Below are 19,178 nucleotides of genomic sequence, written 5' to 3' on the forward strand. Positions count from 1 at the left end.
AGATAATCCGGCGGCTCACCGCCTAGCAAGGCCTGGAAGGCAACAGCAAGTACCCCGCCATGGACGTGGTTGCCCCTCCATGGCTCTTGCGGTGGCCATGACCAAAGCGCCCCAAGCGCCCCACACATGCCACTTCAGGCCATGACCAAACTCAAGTCCACAGCGTCATCTCCGAAAAGCTGCAAAACCAGTTGTTAAAGAGCTTCTATCCCCCCGGTCGAGTGAACAATTCACTGGATATCACATACCACCCAGATCCCTTTCATTTTCTTACCTTGAGAGCTTGGGTCTCTGCGACATCCCCTCTCCCCAATCCATCCACAAAGAACACCAAGCTCACCTACCCCAACTACGTCAAGATGTCGCGCCACCAGGCAGTACGCAACCTCGACTATGAGGAGGCCCTCGACGAATTCGAGGGCGATGACTACGAAGAGGAGGGAGAGGCTGATCAACTCAGCGCAGAGGATCGTGAGGCCATGGCAATAGGAACTGCGACAGTGCAGAGCACCCTTGGTCCTGATGCCGACAAAGTGACTGTGCAGCAAATTCAAGAGTCGCTGTGGCACTACTATTACGACATCGAGAAGACGGTGTCTTATCTACAGAAGAAATTCATCGCACCTCCACCTGCGCCCAAGCAGGAGAAGAAGGCTAAAGATGGTAAGTTCATTTTCTTTTGAAAAGTCATGTGAGGGCAGGGTTCCCGGAGAGGTGGCGGCAGTACCAGAAGTTGAGCGTTTCGGCAGCAGATGGGTTTGGTTGCGGAGGCATGGACGACAAGACTACGACTTACGGCATGGTATCAACTTCGACATATCCAGTTCCCAGGGTGGCACCACTATCCCCTGCTTCTTACTTCCACGGCATTTCATGGATGAACGTTCCCAAGAGCCGACAGGCCGTCTTTGTCCCCCCTCGTCCCGTTCCTGGGGGGCTTCTGGGCGGCAGTGATGGTCCTAAGCTATCAAAGCTTCAGGCCCTTGCTGCAGCACGAAAGAAGAAGACGACCGAGGTGAACAAGACAGACGACAAGGTTGATCGAGCCGAGAAGAGAATGTCAACTCTTGCCATTGATGAATCGTCCAAGGAGAACCAGAGAGGCGGGTTGAGCATACTAGCGAAGCGACAAAAGCTGGCAGAAGACCCCGCCGCGAGGACTCAAATCTCAAAATCAGCTACGCCCTCGCAGCAGGCCGACGCAGCGTCTGAAGCAGTCAGTATGGATGTCGACACGTCCAACGAACTCTCTGCCGAGGATCGAAAGAAGACTGAGGATGACTGTTTCGTAGTCCCATCTACGAGGCCGTCTGCCTTTGCTCAGACCCTGTTCGGACCTGCTCAAGATACTGCCGCCGCCTCTCAGACGTACTCCCTGCCGTACATGGACTCTTCCGCCTATGTGCCCAGTGCTTTCTCTCAACCAAGCCCTGACGATGTCGTGCTCGCTGCTCAGGCGAAAGGTTCGCGATTCGCGAAGACACAGTAAGATGCTGACTCTAATGATCTCTAGCGGGCTCCAAGTTCGACGCTGCCGCCAAGAGCGCAAGCAAAAAAGTGGTGGCCAAGTCAAGTGGCTCACAAACCCCCAATTCCGAGATGAAGCAACTTCAACTCGACGACTCAGCAGCACCAAAGAACAAAAAGCTGGATGTCGTAAAGGAGTTCGCAAAGAGCGAAAACAAGAGAAGCGCCAGCTTTGTGGTAGTTGGTAAGTCAATCTGTACCTTTCTCCTCCCCAACATACAACTAATACCCAATAGGACACGTTGATGCTGGCAAGAGCACATTGATGGGCAGATTGCTCTTGGAACTGAAGTACATTGAACAACATCTGATCGATCGTTATCGACGCCAGGGTGAGAAGATTGGAAAGTCGTCATTCGCTCTTGCCTGGGTCATGGATCAGCGAGAGGAGGAGCGGGAGCGTGGTGTTACCATCGACATCGCCACGAATATGTTTGAGACGGAAAAGACACGGTTTACGATTCTCGACGCCCCTGGTCATCGGGACTTTGTCCCAAACATGATTGCTGGAGCAAGTCAGGCAGACTTTGCTATTCTCGTCATTGACGCCAACACGGGAGCTTTCGAGAAGGGCTTGAAGGGCCAGACAAGAGAGCATGCTCTGCTCCTGAGAAGTCTGGGTGTCCAGCGAGTCATCGTCGCTGTGAATAAGCTGGACATGGTTGGATGGTCAAAGGATCGCTTTGATGAAATCTCAGAGCAGGTCACTGGCTTCATGAAAGGCAATGGCTTCATACTCAAGAACGTCACCTTCGTACCCATATCGGGACTCAGCGGCGCCAATTTGGTGGAGAAGCCAGCCGATGAGGGTCTGTCATGGTACACAGGCCCGACACTCATCGAGGCGTTGGAAGTCTCTGATCCAATGGCGAGAGCGATTGAGAAGCCTTTCCGAATGTCGATTTCGGAAATATACAGATCGCAGCAAAGTCAACTCACTGTAGCTGGCCGGATAGAATCGGGCACGGTACAAAATGGCGAGGCATTGATTGTGCAGCCAAGTGGAGAGTCTGCCTCAATACGATCGATCGAGGTAGACGCCGATGTACAAGAATGGGCCGTTGCGGGACAGAACGTAAACATCGGCCTGTACGGCATCGACCCGATTCACGTACGCGTGGGCGATATCATCAGCACCAAGGCAGCTCCCATTGAGACAAGCGACAGGCTGACTATGAAGGTACTGGCCTTCGACCACTTGATGCCAATGCCGGTGGACGTCCACCGTGGTCGTCTGCATGCGGCTGGGAGAGTTGAGGTCATCCCAGCCGTACTGGACAAGTTGACGGGAGCGACGGTGAAGAAGAACCCCAGGATCGTGCAGCCAGGCAAGGTTGCGCGGGTTGTTGTCAAGCTTGACTCGAAAGTGCCGTTGGAGGCTGGGCAGCGAGTGGTGCTACGCAGTGGTGGCGAGACAATCGCGGCAGGGTTGCTGGAATAAAACGGTGTAGAATCGAAAGAAGCAACGTGGCGCGGATTCGTATATAGCAGGTGGTGGGCACTTGACGACCGGAACGAGATATTCCCATGCATGGCGTGCGAGTTAAGTTAGGACAGGCGGCGCTGGCATTGAGGCTCGATTAAAGTTGGGGTCAGTTGGGTGTGCTGAAAATAGAGTTGGCTGCAACTTTAGTTGAAGCGCAGCCAATGGGGGCGTGCCTAATTCATAACTTAGATATCCGTAGATGCGAAATGAACAGTTTCCAAGCACCATCACGGATCCTTGATTATGGTTGAGCTATTTTGCGAACCAAGCCGACAACGCACTTTGCAATTCTCCTTCCTTCTTAGGGGTTGAATGACTCCGTGGGTGACTCTTTGGACTGTTTTGGTGGTCTTGGACAGTGGAATCTGTCATTGTGTTCTATGGTATCCGTACCTATCTTGCCTCTCGAAAAGGCCAAATTGACAGATTAACATGGCCCCATCCGGCTGAAGCGACGGAAATGACGCCGTCGTGCCCACGCGCCGCCTCGGGAGAGCATGGGCCAGCAGCCAAAGCTCAACCCCTGCATACTTCCCCCCTCTTTACGGCTTGCAGCCCCCCGTGGCCCCCCTCATCTCAGGGCGAAAGACGGGATGGCACTGCTTAGAGCACCTTAAGTGAGGTAAAGTGTCGCGTACCTTACCTTGTCGCTCTCGCCTTACCTACGAATTAGCACCTTCCGCTTACCGTATTGCCGCGCTCCTCCTTTTTTCCCCTCCCCCCCGCAGGCTGTAGGTAGGCCAGTGGTGGGAATATTCTCGAAAGGGGAGAGGTGCGCATGGCTCTTCCCGAGATCGAGATGGATTGGGGGGTTGGACCGGTTGGTTTGAGGCCACTCTGTTCCTTCCGGGAGCTGCTTTGCAAGTTGAATGGGACAGGTAGACCACTAGATAGGTAGGCAGAGGACACTGCAAGGCTACCAAGAATCAATGAGATGCCACCTAAGTAGGATTGTAAAGGAAGTGGCCAAGTTCATTGCCTCTCACCATGGGGGCAAGTAAGGTAATTTTTGCTGGATCGTGAGTCACTTCCAATGGAGATGAACAAACACACAAGGTGCCTTTGAAGTTTGTCAGACTGCGGCATAGAACTCAACCGAAGCTGTGGAAGCAAAGCGAACAGAAAGGCCACGTTCAAGACTCCTCCAAGTGCCAAACGTCCAGGGGGGGACCACCAGTAATCGAAATCTCCAGAATCGCAGCCTTGGTGGGGCAGGAGGGAATGACCCCAGCGCGGACGGCAGGCAGCGGCAGCGGTGAGGCGCGCACACCTTGACTCCCGTGGCTAGGGGAGAAACCTCGCACGGTACGTTCTCACTGTTCTGCTGCAACGGAGATGTGTCCCCCGAGCACCTAATTCCTGCCTGCCATCCCAACCTTGGGTGTCTCTATCTGCCGAGCAGCAGCGCATCGAGGTACCTTGCTGCTCACCTGCTGCGTGCAGGTGGTGCCTTCCATACCTTGCCTTAGGCAAAGGCACCAAATAGAGTACGGCTGCACCAAGGGTCCACACAGTAAGGATCCACCAGAGACACCCACACCCCAAAAGGAAGAGACCCCTGTCACGTGTGGCGCCTCGCAACGTGAAATCTGGCCTTTTGTGCAATCTGGACACCTCGACTTTTTTTTTGGAGAAGGCATTCATAAAGGCGGCAGCTCTTCCTTTCCACCGCCGACACTTTACCTCTCCCAATTCACCACTGCCAAAGCCACCTCAACTCGATTGGGTGTGTAAATAGTAGAAGGGAATCCAAAAACCCTCTCTCTCACCAGCGCGTCTTTGACGTCTTTTGTCTCCTTTCTTTTTTTCCCCCGACACCAATCTTTCGAGGTACAAAGAGCTATCCCAATACCACACACAGGGGAGCTTCACGGCACCGCCAGAAATTCACAATGTCGAGATCCAGAAACTCGATGGCCTTGGGCTTCGGCCTCTTGGCCTGGATGGCTCTCCTCTTCTCCCCCCTGGCTTTCGTTCAGACTGCCCAGGCTCAGGACACTGAGAGCTACGGAACTGTCATCGGTATCGTAAGTTGCACCTCCTAGCTTCCCTGGCGACGATTGCGCCCTTTGTCGGCCAATCTTCTGTCGCCAACAGATTCAAATAAATGCGACGTTCTCTCTAACTTCCAATCTCCAGGATCTTGGAACTACCTACTCTTGCGTCGGTGTGATGCAGAAGGGCAAGGTTGAGATTCTCGTCAACGACCAGGGTAAGTCTTATCGTGGTCGCAGCTGCTCCTGCTCCCGATCCCCCAATTCCAGCAACTTTGCTGACTCTGCTGCTTCATAGGAAACCGTATCACCCCATCTTACGTCGCATTCACCGAGGAGGAGAGACTCGTCGGTGACGCTGCCAAGAACCAGGCCGCCGCTAACCCCACCAACACCATCTTCGATATCAAGTGAGCTCCTACCCCGACCGTCGACCGCTCGAGATAACATTGCTAATCACTCTTTCAGGCGTATGATTGGCCAGAAGTTCTCCGACAAGGCCGTTCAGTCCGACATCAAGCACTTCCCCTACAAGGTCATCGAGAAGGATGGCAAGCCCGTCGTTGAGGTCGAGGTTTCTGGCTCCGCCAAGCGCTTCACCCCCGAAGAGGTTTCCGCCATGATCTTGGGCAAGATGAAGGAGGTCGCCGAGGCCTACCTTGGCAAGAAGGTTACCCACGCCGTCGTTACTGTCCCCGCCTACTTCAACGACAACCAGCGCCAGGCCACCAAGGATGCTGGTGTCATTGCCGGACTTAACGTTCTCCGCATTGTCAACGAGCCCACCGCCGCCGCTATCGCCTACGGTCTTGACAAGACCGATGGTGAGCGCCAGATCATCGTCTACGACCTTGGTGGTGGTACTTTCGATGTTTCCCTCCTTTCCATCGACCAGGGTGTCTTCGAGGTTCTGGCTACCGCCGGTGACACCCACTTGGGTGGTGAGGATTTCGACCAGCGCATCATCAACTTCTTCGCCAAGTCCTACAACAAGAAGAACAACGTCGACATCACCAAGGACCTCAAGGCCATGGGTAAGCTCAAGCGTGAGGCCGAGAAGGCGAAGCGTACCCTCTCTTCCCAGATGTCCACTCGTATTGAAATCGAGGCCTTCTTCGAGGGCAAGGACTTCTCTGAGACTCTTACCCGCGCCAAGTTCGAGGAGCTCAACATGGATCTCTTCAAGAAGACCCTCAAGCCCGTTGAGCAGGTGCTCAAGGACGCCAAGGTCAAGAAGGAGGATGTTGACGACATCGTTCTTGTCGGTGGCTCTACCCGTATTCCCAAGGTTGTCAACCTTATTGAGGAGTACTTCAGCGGAAAGAAGGCTTCCAAGGGCATCAACCCCGATGAGGCCGTCGCTTTCGGTGCGGCCGTTCAGGCCGGTGTCCTTTCCGGTGAGGAGGGTACTGAGGACATCGTCCTCATGGACGTCAACCCCTTGACTCTCGGTATCGAGACCACTGGAGGTGTCATGACCAAGCTTATCCAGCGCAACACCCCCATCCCCACCCGCAAGAGCCAGATCTTCTCCACCGCCGCCGACAACCAGCCCGTCGTTCTCATCCAGGTTTACGAGGGTGAGCGTTCCCTTACCAAGGACAACAACCTCCTCGGCAAGTTCGAGCTCACTGGCATCCCTCCCGCGCCCCGTGGCGTTCCCCAGATCGAGGTCTCCTTCGAGCTCGATGCCAACGGAATTCTCAAGGTCTCTGCCCACGACAAGGGCACTGGCAAGCAGGAGTCCATCACCATTACCAACGACAAGGGTCGTCTTACCCAGGATGAGATTGACCGCATGGTCGCCGAGGCTGAGAAGTACGCCGAGGAGGACAAGGCCACCCGTGAGCGCATTGAGGCTCGCAACGGTCTTGAGAACTACGCTTTCTCCCTGAAGAACCAGGTCAACGACGACGAGGGTCTTGGTGGCAAGATTGACGATGAGGACAAGGAGACTGTAAGTTGCCATAAGCCTTTTACCGTGTGCCGACAGATTACTAACATGATTCTCAGATCCTCGAGGCTGTCAAGGAGACCACCGACTGGCTTGAGGAGAACGGCGCCACCGCCAACACTGAGGACTTCGAGGAGCAGAAGGAGAAGCTGTCCAACGTCGCCTACCCCATCACCTCCAAGATGTACCAGGGCGCCGGTGGCGCTGGTGGCGAGGACGAGCCCCCCTCCCACGACGAGCTCTAAATTCCATAGATTTGTTGTTGTTGCTTCGTTTCGGGATTCAAAAGAGACAGTACCCAAAGATTCCATGCAATTTTTCGTCTCTGGTGTTGGCAGGTTAATCGGCGTCGGCAGCATGGAGCATGGCTCCACCATTGTGTAAAGTATACAACGCATAAATGAGACCTCTTGAACACATGCTTTATTCCCTTGTGTGGTTGTGACTGAGAGGCATCATCTGATGCTGTCGTAGACTCTTCAATAGTTCAGCTTCTTGACTACGTTATATCTCTGCTGAATGTTTCTATATCTTGAGCTTTCCAAAACTGCCCTTCTACATAGTTTTGATGAAATATTTACCCGGCATCTGGTGAAAGGTTCATCCCTCCTCTCTTCTTCCTCCACCTCAAGCTACTACTCATCCCGCACTTCCCGTGAAGGACCCCGAGCAAGATGAGTGCAACTTAACTTTACTTGCCTTTTGGGGTCTCCTCTGCATATGCGGGATGGCCGGCAGTAAATCTGGGGCAAGCATTTTGAGTCTCATCTGAGGGACTCACACGAACAGACGGCTTGATTGGCCCAGATGTATTTGTCGAGCTTTTATGGCCATCTCTCTCGTCGGCTATGGTGCTCTACTTCGTAGAATGTGAGTGAGGTTCAGTAAAGTCTCACTTTCGGTGAGTTTGCCGCGTTGATGGCGGATACTGCGATGGTAAAGCAAGGTCCCGCTCATCATGTCGATGGAGAGCATCGCGGACTTCCAAAATGGGTCATCTTCCCGGGAACGAGATGAAGTGATCCTGTTCGGTCACTTTTGTATGGCTACAAGTGTCAATCTGGAGCCCTGGACTACTCCCCCCTACCTCCCCGCCAGCGGGCGGCTAGAATTTCGTAGAAGCCCTGCGCAGTAGAAGGAGGGAGGATCTTGGCAACAAAGCGTATTCATATAAGGAGCGAGACGAGACGAACTGTCTACACGAAACCTGGGAACTGACTATGGAGTAAGATGAGATGGAGACGAGGCTTCGGCTTCCTAAAAAAAAACCTTAAAACTACCCGCCTGTACGGTACCATAGACCACGGGGTGGAATTGGCTTCTGCTTGTTATTGTGTTTAATATGAGATGGTTTTGAATGACTCGACGCTGTGACGACGGCCATCTTCAGGTCTGTTCTTTACTCATCAACTCCGGGCTGAGAGGGTCATGGCGTAAATGCGCAGCTGGATAGAGTTGAGTAGGAAGTGAGGCAGTTCTGAATGACTCGGTCTACTCCGTACTCGATACGCAGCCATACCTGACGGCATTCATGCTGCCGTGTATCCGTATCCGTATACGATTTTGGTGTACGGACATGGCTAGAGCAGAAGAAGTATAATATATAAGGTAACTTATAGCTACAAGCCAGCCGTTCTATCTCTCGTGCTCTCGTTTTCTCGATACCGCTATCTCTCCATCACACTTACACTCACTCACTCAGTCACTCGCTCACCAACACTCTCTTGCATCAAACCAATAGCACACCCAACCTCACTCACAACTTACACCTTGCACCGCTCTCAACAACAAACCACACAACCGCCGCCACGATGCAACTCCCCACCATCCTCCTCTTCGCCGCCACCGCCGCCGCCCTGGCCCTCCCGGAGCCCGTCCCCAAGCCCAACCCGGAGTCCTGCGACGAGACGTGCCCGAACCCGTGCCGCCAGGCCATCCGCAACACGTACTGCACCGGCGCGAAAAAATCCATCAGCGGAGGGCCGTTGCCGGCGGCGTTCAAGAACCAGTGGAACTGTCCCGCGGGTAGCAGTAGTCCGCCCGCGACGTACATCCAGATGACGCAGAATGGGGCTGCTGAGGGAGGTGTTACTGTCTTCTGCACCATTTGAGAAAGGAAGAAAGAGAGGGGAAGAAAGGGGGAAAGAGGGAAGAGGAATTTCTTGGTGATGCGTGGTGTATGCACATATACGACAGAGCAGGCAGATGTCATGTTGCCTATTCGCCTTCACCTAGGAGGGTTGATGGAAGGAGAAGGAGGCATGTTTCCAACGTGGAGGGAAGCCGATGGGGGCGAAGCCAGGAGAGAGATACCTTTGCATGGCTTTATATCCTTCTTTGTTACAACCAACCCATCATCTGATACCCACTATCGTTCACCTGTGAAAATGCTGAGCTTAACTTGTCACAGCCTGGCCGTTTCCTGACATGCGGCTTATCATCGAGCTCGCTTATTCTCCGACCCAGTGAAAAATTTGACTTGAGGCATGGCTTGACAACGATTTCGTTTCTTGCTTATTTAGTCACTAAGAACTGGGTAGAAACAGGTGGCCTAGGAAACATGTCTACTTTTGAACCTGTTAAAAGTTCGGCTTACACCTCGGGCGAAAAGGACAGACGAAAAAAACAGACGAAAAGGAAAGAGGCTCGCGGAGTCTCATCTACGTCGGGAACGCCTCACTCACGGACCAGGATTCCCTGTCTTTGTTTACAACAAGCCGCAGGTAGGAGGTAAAGAGTTGGATTCTGCGGATTTGTGAGCTGGCATGTGGTGACTGGATCGTTTGTGGACTTTGGTGAGTGGCATTTTACTCCAAGACCACCAGGGACAAAACTTTACTGTGTGTCCTGAGTTGGCCTAATGTAGCACATGTAATTTGATATTCTGTGAGATTTGAACTTTCCACATGCGACGTGCTGGTGCTGCTCTCTTCGACCTTAGCTGCCGGAGGATGGGCATGTTTGGAATAGCATCTTGAAGATGAGCCGACTGTGAAAGACACCACTACTTCCAGGCAAAGACTGAGGAGACAAGTGCCCTCAAGAGCATATAGACAGCAGTGATAGCACCTTTGCTCGTTGGCGGATAAGTCTGCTTCCCCAGTTGCTCCGCAGTTTCGGGTATGCTCTCATGGATGGCCACTCTGGAGGATATGTCTTGATGATCGGAAATGAAGAGAAGTGCAGTTTTACCTCGATAACTTCCATTTTCGAGCTGACGTATTCGTCCGTTCTATTCTAGCTTGTCTTTGTGTCTTTTGAAGACGAGACCCCGTCCCAGAGTAATGAAGTGACGAAAGACGTTGGGCTTCCTAGATATATATGCCTTCTAGATAAGAAGGCCACCCATTGGCCTGACTTGAGCGCGATTGTAAACCCAGAATCTAGTTCATAAAACGGAACGGTGCTGTGTCATGAAAGTTGGGTGATCCAGGGAGATGCTGGAGATATCGATGCGTTCTGTTCGTGTTCTGTGACCTGGCAGCCATCGCCCTCCTTCCTCTCTCCAGGATAGAGGGGTTCAGGACCAGCACCGTGGATGAATGAGTAGCTCCTTCTGGCGAGAACGAAAGGTAGTGAGAGGCTGCACGGCCTCAAACTGCAAAAGCCACACGTCTCCTCAAGCTGATGCGGTATATGGAGTCTCTGCAATATCAGTATCTCCTGCGGCGGCTGGCGGTAGTCTATGGAGGTAAGATGAATTCAACGACCTTCAGAATCCATCTTGCCGAGTCACATCACCTACGGGCACCGGTTGAGGGGAATGACAAAAGCTTAGCTCGCTCAGTTGAACTTGATCGCGCGGCCGCAATATTTGCGCTAGATGACCACATATTGTCAATACTTGCTTTGAGATGCGTAAATGGCATGCGCCGACGAAGGGACCACGTCACAAGGTCTTCCACCATGGCAGCAAGTGTAATTATTCATGCATTTGCCTCGACATGTATGAAGCTTCAATTTTATAGGAGACTGCTTCAACGAGCGGTTATGTGAGTGCTAGCACGTTACTGATCTCCGAGCGTGGAAAAGAAGTCTCAACCACAATGATTGCATGGGGCGAAACTGGGAAGAGGACTATAGGTCGATAGGGTTCAGATTGGGAAAACATCAGGGACTTGAGGTGTAGTCAAAGACTCTACAGGAACAGTGTTCGCCATAAAGATGCCGTGAACACGCGCAGCTGGAAGCTTAAATCGAGCCGAGTTCCCTCGTACATCTCGGGATTTTATAGGGCCATTCAATTACTACAGAAAATCAAATGCTCATGCGTCAGAAGGTTGGTGATCTCAAGACAACCTCCATAAATAGGAGGACGTCAAAAGAAGCATGGAATTCAATTCTCTTGGAACCCGCACATAGTGCCTTTCCGCATTCCTCGGCAGACACCGTCTCCCTCTCGGGAAGCACAAGAAAGCGGCGGGAGCATCCGCTTCCAAGTCCATCATCTAACATTCCGATCTGGTGTAAACTGTGCTTAACCTAATCGTAATAGTTCAACTGAGATAAAAAAAACCCTTAAAACTGGGGGATGTGGAACACATGTGTCGTAGCCCGAATCACGTATCCGTACACGAGGTCGTACATGCGGCTCTCTCTCGCAAGCTGTAACTCAGCATTCCACAGAACTTTATCGAGACGACAGGCTAAGAGCACGGTGCTTTGAAGTGACACCGCATTGAAAGAGGAGAACACAAGAGAGCAGTGTATTCCCTAGACTGCTGCATTACCCAGGATTTTCCCTTCCAAAAGGGAGACTTGAACCTGAAGTGTGGTGTCGCTGCGTCTGTCACGTGCACTGGCGGACCCGCAGAGCTACGTAGGCAGTCAAATTAGCTTCTCTGCCAACAATATCCGATATGGTGTAGTGGCCAACATGATGCCCTCTCATCTCTTTGAGAGGTTAGGCATAGCCCCGAGTTCGATTCTCGGTTTCGGAATCTTTTGACATTTTTGGCGATCAGAGCGGTCGCTCTGCCTTCTTTTTGCCTTCTTGTTCGTTTGTTGATGCACATTTGCTGAATTCGTCTCCATGCTCAACCACTATGGGGGAGCGGGGGAAAAGTAAGCCCCCAATCTTTCGGACGAACCACCTAGACATCAAAACTCTAACCTCCAACCCCAAGCGACGATGTCGTTGATGCGATGATGGGTTGGAGACAAGACGCAACCAAAAAAAAGAACAGTCTCATCATACCGTGATAAACGTGACGCACGGTACCTGGTATACGCAGTACTCGTTGGCAAAGAGATGCTCAAGCCAAGTCAGCCTCGTCGCCCACAGGGCGAAGCCTGCCCGGCACGCATGTCTCTAAATCTCGACCCAGAGACGCATGCGGTCCTCTACCCGAGAACCAAAAGTCTCGCTTCGAACAGCAGAGAGAGAAGGAGAAATAAGCAACAACCAAGACCTTCATGTCGCTGTCAAATGAAGGCGATGAGACATGCGTCCCCTTCCCAGAATCCCGAGTTCCCACATGCCGATCCTCGTGGCCTCTTTACCAGGTTCTCACGGACCAATATTCGTTTCTCCGGCCGTAAGGCAGCCTGCAGGTTGGCAGATTACTCTGTTCGGTAAAAAAATCTTGAAAACAGGTGAAAGGAATGAAGTGCGATGGGAAAGCAATAAAACAATCACGCAAAAATCCACATCACGCGGTCCACGCGAGATGAGCGAGGCGATGAGAGAGAATCTTAGCAACCGGTAGAAATTGAGAAAGAAAAATGTCCGGCCTGAGCGGGGTGATCGACGTTGGGCTCTCTTTTTTCGCTTTTCAAAAATAGAATTACCTTGTAAGAATACCACATTACAGTCAGTCTCGAACTTTCTGAGAGGGAATCAGGCAAAGCGGTGTCCATCGACCCATCTAGAGACACTTTGGCTCGGGAGCTCTTTTCGTGAGGAGACTCCAACTGCAAGGGAACTCTGCAAGGGTGAAGCGCATCCGTACTCCGTACTCCCATAACGACTAGGCAATGAACGAACATCTCTTGGCCTTCTGGTCTTTGACAGGACGGGGTGCCGAATATGACCCGGCACCCTGAGCGAAGATCGCCGAGGGCTCGAGCATCCTCTCCCGTTGACCCATTCAACTCTCATCTTTCTGTGCCGCATGCTTTATCATGAGGTGGTAGGATCAGCAGGAAGACAGCGATCTTCGTTTCTGTTTGCTTTCGTTTCCGAGGGTCCGAAGGTCTGTAGGCCAAGTAGGGAGACCGGGACACCACTGTTTAACTCCATCGTTTTGTATTACTAGAGGATTACCGCAGTACATATAGACGCTACCCTACCCTCGAATTCCGTACTATTTAACCTTAACCCTTTTTATAAATTACCTATCCTTTTTTTTATTCTACCCTCTTTCTTATTAAAGGATTATTAGAATTATAATTTCGATAGCTTATTAATAAGCTAGTATTATTATTTAAAAATAAGTAACCTATTTTTATATATAAGCACTAGGAGTTTTATTATTATAAAAATAATAATAAATATACTAAAGTACTTAAGAGAGCTTTTTAATAAACTTTTAATACTATCTAAAGTAATTATCCTCGAGCTATAAAAAAAAGCCGAGGTATTATATTAATACGGCCCTATCTATCTCGTTAATATTAATAATACCCTTTTTAATATAAGATATATTAGTAATATTTTATAGCCGCATTACTACGCTTCGTAAATCGTACTTAACGTTAATAAAACTTCTAACGTTATTTACTAAGTTTTTTATTAAGGTCGTTATTATAAGGTTAGTTTAGTTATTAATATCTTAATAAGTATTTTAACTTAGTATACTTAGAAGCTCTTATAGCTCTTAAAGAAAGGCTTTTAAAGGACTTATAATTAGACTTTTCGTTTATTATAAGTAAAGCTATTACGGTTAAAACTATAATAATTAAAGCTATAATAATTAAAGCTATAGCGCTACTTATAGACCTTAATAATAAGTAGTTAATAATATAGTTATCTTTCTCTTATAATAAGCTTAAAAAAGTATTTTAATTTAAGTACTAGGTAAGTACTATACTATTTTATTAAAACTATATTCTTATACTTATGACTTAGAAAGAATTAACTTTTTTCGATAACAAGGTACTTAGGAGACCGGGACACCCAATAAAACGATGCAAGCAATTCCCCGCAGATTAGATGGAAAAGCTCGAGCGCGCTCGATAGCGGCAGCAAAAAGTTCGGATGTGCTCTGGTTCGTTGGATGGCACGCTGGTCGCGGAGGTCGCGTCGTGACACCTTCCCGGCGAACGAAGTTGGAAAGGCGGGCGAGGCCAGAGCAAACAGGAAAACGTTGTCCCCTCCCCGCTCACCAAGGTATCTAAAGGAACAGCATCTATCACGCGGTACACAACTTTGTTGGCTCACAGTTCAGCTTGTGTAGACACACACACACACACACACTTACACACACATGTCTCTCAAGGAAACAGAAAGGAAAGGCAAGTTTGGAAGTAAGGGAGACGAGGAAAGGAGACTGTCATTCGCTGAACCGTCATGTCTTTCCGTCACGCCGTGATTGGAAGCGCCAAGCCTATTGGGAACACCCGCATGCCGCTCTCAATATCCGGCCCCCATCTCCCCCGAGTCCCAGAGACACTCATCTGCCGAGGGCCTTTGCAGTGGTGATCACATCAACCAGTCAGACAAGCAGGCATCCGAGTATTCTCTCACGCAGACAGAAAGAAAGGAGAGAAAAAGAATGAAACACACACAGAGAAGTCTAAGACATACAGACGTCCCAGCCTGGCAGTCCGCCCAGTGGTCAGTGGTCAGTGATCACCCGTCATTATCTTGCCTTGCTTTAGTGGTAGGGGATCAAATCTCATCACATCGCTTCCAGTGGCGGGCGCTTGTTCTTGGGCATTTGCATCTGCATACACAAAAAACCCAAGGTCTCAGAGCTGCAGCAGTAGGAAGAGCTGCATAAAAGGCGAGCAAGCAGGATTTCTACCTAGACTCTGCGGTGCAGAATGTGTGCCTTTATCTTATGCATGTCTTATCTCCCTCTCTGTTCGCCGCCTCGCGTCCCGAACGCACAGCGCGCGTCGTCCGCGCAGCCCGCGCAGAGCCCATCCCACCCCCTGATCTACAACCCTTCACACTCTACCTTACCATTTGACCACGGGCTTTTCAGCCTGCCAAGTTGTCCCCTCTTTTCGCCTCCGTCTCTGGGCAGTAGCAGAATCCATATCCTTTCCTATATTCTCTGCCATACATTGTCAAAACTGCCAATCGATCGAATTGTCCAGATAATTGACCCTATTGGTAGTCACGTAGTCCAAAAAAAGTTACCGGTACGGATGGACTGCCCTTTCTTTGTGTTATGTATGGATCAATCCCATTTTTTTCAGCGAACCATGTTTCGCCAGCCAACCAACGGTTTTCCTTTGTTCCCCCTCTGCCTCCCCCCTGGTTTGCCCTTTCGGTGTCCAAGGCCCAAGGTCCACACCTCCAACGGCCGATCCCTTCGTATCGAACGGCGGGCGAAAAATCGAAAAAACAGAGTGTGGCACACGGTGGTCACTGGGCACACCGTGTGCGCGCTCAACTTCTAATACGGAATACTCGGTCCCCATAAATCGGAGCTAAACGTTGCATAAAAAGACCCCAATGGCTCACACACCCACCCACCTCCTATACCCACGAGCGGCTCCAATAGTGTAGCTCTCCATAAACTAAGCACTAAGGTCAGGTACAACTCTGTCTTTGACTTTTGAGTACCTAGCTGGGGGCTAAAAACGGGGTTCGGTCCGTTACCTATTGTTTTTTCCTTCGAGTCCTCTCTCTCTCTTCGCGCGCTGAATCTCTTAAGGCAAGGTACCGTCTAGACGGTGGGACTCCGACTCGTCCGACTCGACCGATAGATCGATGGAGCGCCCCCCCCTCCCCCCCGTTCTACCACCCACCCTCCACCAGCCCCTATTGTCTGTCACTCACCATGTCACCGTCTCCATTGTAAAAAATCCCAACTCGTCGAAGGATCCTTTGTCTCTCTTTTTCACTGGAGACCCAGGGGAAACTCGGCACAAGAATCGGGTAACGTACCTTGGGAGGGTTGTTGCTCCACGTTTTACACTTAAGGATAGTCTTAGAATATCCGATAAGCTATCGTTATCCAGTTTTTGTCAACTCACGTGGTGGCTGTGCAGATGCCGGGTTACCTGGGATGGATGGATAAGTAATGGAACCTAGGGAAAGAAAAGCTTGGCCGCGATGGATCTACGGAGGACGCCGAACCGTTCGGCCCCGAGGACAAGGAAAGAAGGGGAAAAAAAAACCAGAGCCCAGAAGGGCAGAAAAAAAAATAAACAAAAAAACGGGGGATTGTTTGTGGAAGGGGCATTGCTTCTTCACCGTTCATGCAGTTTCATTCTCATTCTGAATGGCACGATACTATGGACTCGGCTGTTTTCGGCCTCCGTTTAATACCGGCCACTTGGACAAGTGATGTGCAGCCAGCACCCGGCGGGCGAATATTATGGGGAGAGAGAGAGGGAGTTCACTCCGTAGCGCGTCTGCGTTGTCTCGATTTGGAACAGCCTTGGGCAGAGAGAATGGAACCCCCCGGCTATCCGCCGCCATCGTGAAGTTTCGCCGGCGGGATAAGCTACCCGGCGGGTAACCAGCATGTTCAATGATCTCATAGATGGTTACGGAGCCGTCGCACTTCTTTGTTTTGTGTACCGAGTACCAATTCTCACAGAAGCTCACAGTTGATATTATGACTAATTTATTTCCGTAAAGATTGGTCTGGTATCACTATGAACAAATGCAAGAAAAATAAAACCAAGATACATTGTAAAAGGATGGAATAGCATTACTCACCAGACCACGTGAGAGCTTCGTTTGGAACATGCGGCCCGGGGTGGGGGAGGATAATTACACTGATAAGAGATGATAGTCTGCGTCATGATAGCCGCCATTGAATTATCCAAACTCCGCTTGCTTGCGAAAAAAAGACTCGACGATGTGAAGAAGAAAACATGTGTCTGGCTTGCAGTACACCCGTTCGAGTCGCGCCCTTTTTTTCTTCTTCTCTTCTGATTTTTGCCCTTTTTCAATGTCTCACATTTCATAACCAATGATGGTTGCTTATGCGAGGAGCGCAAAAGAAACGGCCATGACGGAAGCCAGGACCAGGGTCATGCTGCTGCCGATGAAGCCGGCGGCGCTCTTGCTCTGACCAGCGGCAGTGGTGCCGTTGGGGCAGATCTTGGTGGCGTCGATGGAGGACGCAAGAACGACGGCGCGGGGCTGACCCTTCTCCATGTACAGAGTGACGTTGCCGGTGCCGTCGGCGGTGCTGGTGCCGCAGGTGGTGACCTCGACGACCGCATCACCAGGGTTGAAGCCGCCGACGCTGAGCTGGTAGGTGTCGCCCTTGGAGCTCTTGTTGGTGACGCAGAAGACGACCTGGGCGCCCGCGGGGCCCTTGCGGAGGCACAGGTGAGTGTTCTCGACGAAAAGCTGCTCAGAGGCCGTGGTGGCGAAGTCCTTGTTCGTGGCCTGGAGGGCGTTACGGGTCTTGAGGAGGGTAGAGGTGAGCTGGTAGATGGGCGCGGTGGTGTCGTACTTGGATTGCCAGAGGGGCTCACGGTTGAAGGGAGTCGAGTTACCGTTGAAGTGCTGCTCCTGTCCCTGGTAGACGGTAGGGATACCGTCAGTCAAAAGGATGTAAGCCATGGCGTTCTTGGCAAGCTCAATATCCTCATCGTAGACGGCGAAACGGGGCATGTCGTGGTTCTCGACGAAAGATCCGAGGGCGAAGATGTCGGTGCAGCCATCGCGGGCCTGGGAGCGCCAGTCGGCGAGCTCGTTCATGTCACCACCGAAGAAGACCTTGTTGAGGGGGTAGTACTCGATGTAGTTGGGCATGCCGGGCAGCAGGTTCAGGGTCTGGTAGCGGCAGAAGTCGGCGGGGGCTCCGGTAAGGACCTCACCGAAGGCGAAGACGCCAGAGGCGTTGACAAAGGTAGGCAGGAAGGCATCGTTGACGTGCTTGGCGGCATCGATACGGAGACCATCGATAGAGTAGTTGGAGACGAGTTGCTTGATCCACTTGCCAAACTCATCGACGACGGTGGTCTTCTCGGTGGCCAAATCGGCGAGGGCAACGCCGTAGGGGTAGAGCCAGCAGTCCTGGTAGTTGGTGCTGTTGTCCCACTCGGTGACGTTGCAGTAAGGGTGGAAGTCGGACTCCTCGTTGAAGGGGTTGAACTTGGAGTAGTCGAGCTTGGGGGGCAGGCTGTCGAGCTTCTGGACCATGTTGTTGACGACGACATCGACCATGAGGTACATGTCACGGTTGTGCATCTCCTTGACCAGGTTCTTGAAGTCGTCCGAGGTACCAAACTTGTCGTTGAGGGCGTAGTTATCGAGAGACCAGTAACCGTGGTAAGCCTCACCGACGGCGGTGTCATCGTCCATGTTCTTGACAATGGGGCTGATCTGGATAGCAGTGAAGCCCATGTCTGGTGGTCATGGTCAGTTGTAAGGCCCAGGGTCTCTGGGCTAGAGCCCGTGATGCATTCATCTACAGCAATTTACTCACTTTGGATGTAGTCAAGCTTGTTGGTCAAGCCGGCCCATGTGCCACCACAGAACTTGTAGAGTTCACACTCGTGGTCGGTTGAGCCATCGGTATGGGCGTAACGATCGATCATGACTTGGTAGATGGATCTAGACTTCCACGCCTCGAGGTCGGCAGCCTCGACGAGGGCAGAGAGGGCCGTGACGGCGGCCCACGCAAGTGTTGAGGTACGCATGGTGATGTTTTTTTGACTGATGATGTCTGTTTGAACGAACGACTGCGCCGCGTATGGGCGTTGAATTAACGATTGGTTTTGCGCTTGGGTGCGAGCGTGATGAAAGGAATGGATAGGGTCGGAGAGGATTTGCGGCGCACACACAACGATATAGACCTTTGGGATGTAAGAGGGACAGGACCGATGAACGAATGGACGGGGAACCCTTCAATGGAGAATGGAGTGGCAGCGAGTGACTGGCTCTGGGAGCTTGCAAGTGAAAAAAAGGGGTGGGAAGCCCGGGTAGATTAGACGAGTGACTAGAGTAGGACGTGGAGTCGGTTGATCGGTTGACAGTGAAAGAAGAGGGGCCAAGCGCGTCAAAACGAGACTCACGCTGTGAACACGAGGGTCGATCAGCAGAGGGAAAAAAAAAAACCGAGAAAGTGTGGTGGAC

At 51.4% G+C, this 19,178-nt stretch overlaps 4 protein-coding genes across 4 annotated transcripts; 3 read left to right on the forward strand and 1 right to left on the reverse strand.

The window, feature by feature from the left end:
- Positions 1 to 359: 359 nt before the first annotated feature.
- CABS01_09963 (elongation factor Tu GTP binding domain-containing protein) lies at positions 360 to 2,968 on the forward strand (the record flags this gene model as incomplete). The annotated part of the gene is made up of 4 exons (XM_060543319.1): positions 360 to 663; positions 750 to 1,463; positions 1,514 to 1,711; positions 1,764 to 2,968. The coding sequence occupies 4 exons, from the start codon at positions 360 to 362 to the stop codon at positions 2,966 to 2,968; spliced, it is 2,421 nt and encodes an 806-aa protein (XP_060399500.1).
- Positions 2,969 to 4,905: 1,937 nt separating this feature from the next.
- Positions 4,906 to 7,206, forward strand: CABS01_09964 (glucose-regulated protein; the record flags this gene model as incomplete). Its single annotated transcript, XM_060543320.1, has 5 exons — positions 4,906 to 5,040; positions 5,153 to 5,225; positions 5,306 to 5,417; positions 5,476 to 6,964; positions 7,021 to 7,206. 5 exons carry the CDS (start codon positions 4,906 to 4,908, stop codon positions 7,204 to 7,206), a joined length of 1,995 nt encoding a protein of 664 aa, XP_060399501.1.
- Positions 7,207 to 8,772: 1,566 nt separating this feature from the next.
- CABS01_09965 (uncharacterized protein) lies at positions 8,773 to 9,072 on the forward strand (the record flags this gene model as incomplete). Its single annotated transcript, XM_060543321.1, has 1 exon — positions 8,773 to 9,072. One exon carries the CDS (start codon positions 8,773 to 8,775, stop codon positions 9,070 to 9,072), a length of 300 nt encoding a protein of 99 aa, XP_060399502.1.
- Positions 9,073 to 17,069: 7,997 nt separating this feature from the next.
- Positions 17,070 to 18,742, reverse strand: CABS01_09966 (alpha amylase; the record flags this gene model as incomplete). The annotated part of the gene is made up of 2 exons (XM_060543322.1): positions 17,070 to 18,448; positions 18,529 to 18,742. The coding sequence occupies 2 exons, from the start codon at positions 18,740 to 18,742 to the stop codon at positions 17,070 to 17,072; spliced, it is 1,593 nt and encodes a 530-aa protein (XP_060399503.1).
- Between the last annotated feature and the right edge of the window lie 436 nt (positions 18,743 to 19,178).

The sequence above is a fragment of the Colletotrichum abscissum genome (assembly GCF_030869225.1).
Source record: "Colletotrichum abscissum strain IMI 504890 chromosome Unknown Scaffold_25.1, whole genome shotgun sequence".
NCBI lineage: Eukaryota > Fungi > Ascomycota > Sordariomycetes > Glomerellales > Glomerellaceae > Colletotrichum > Colletotrichum abscissum.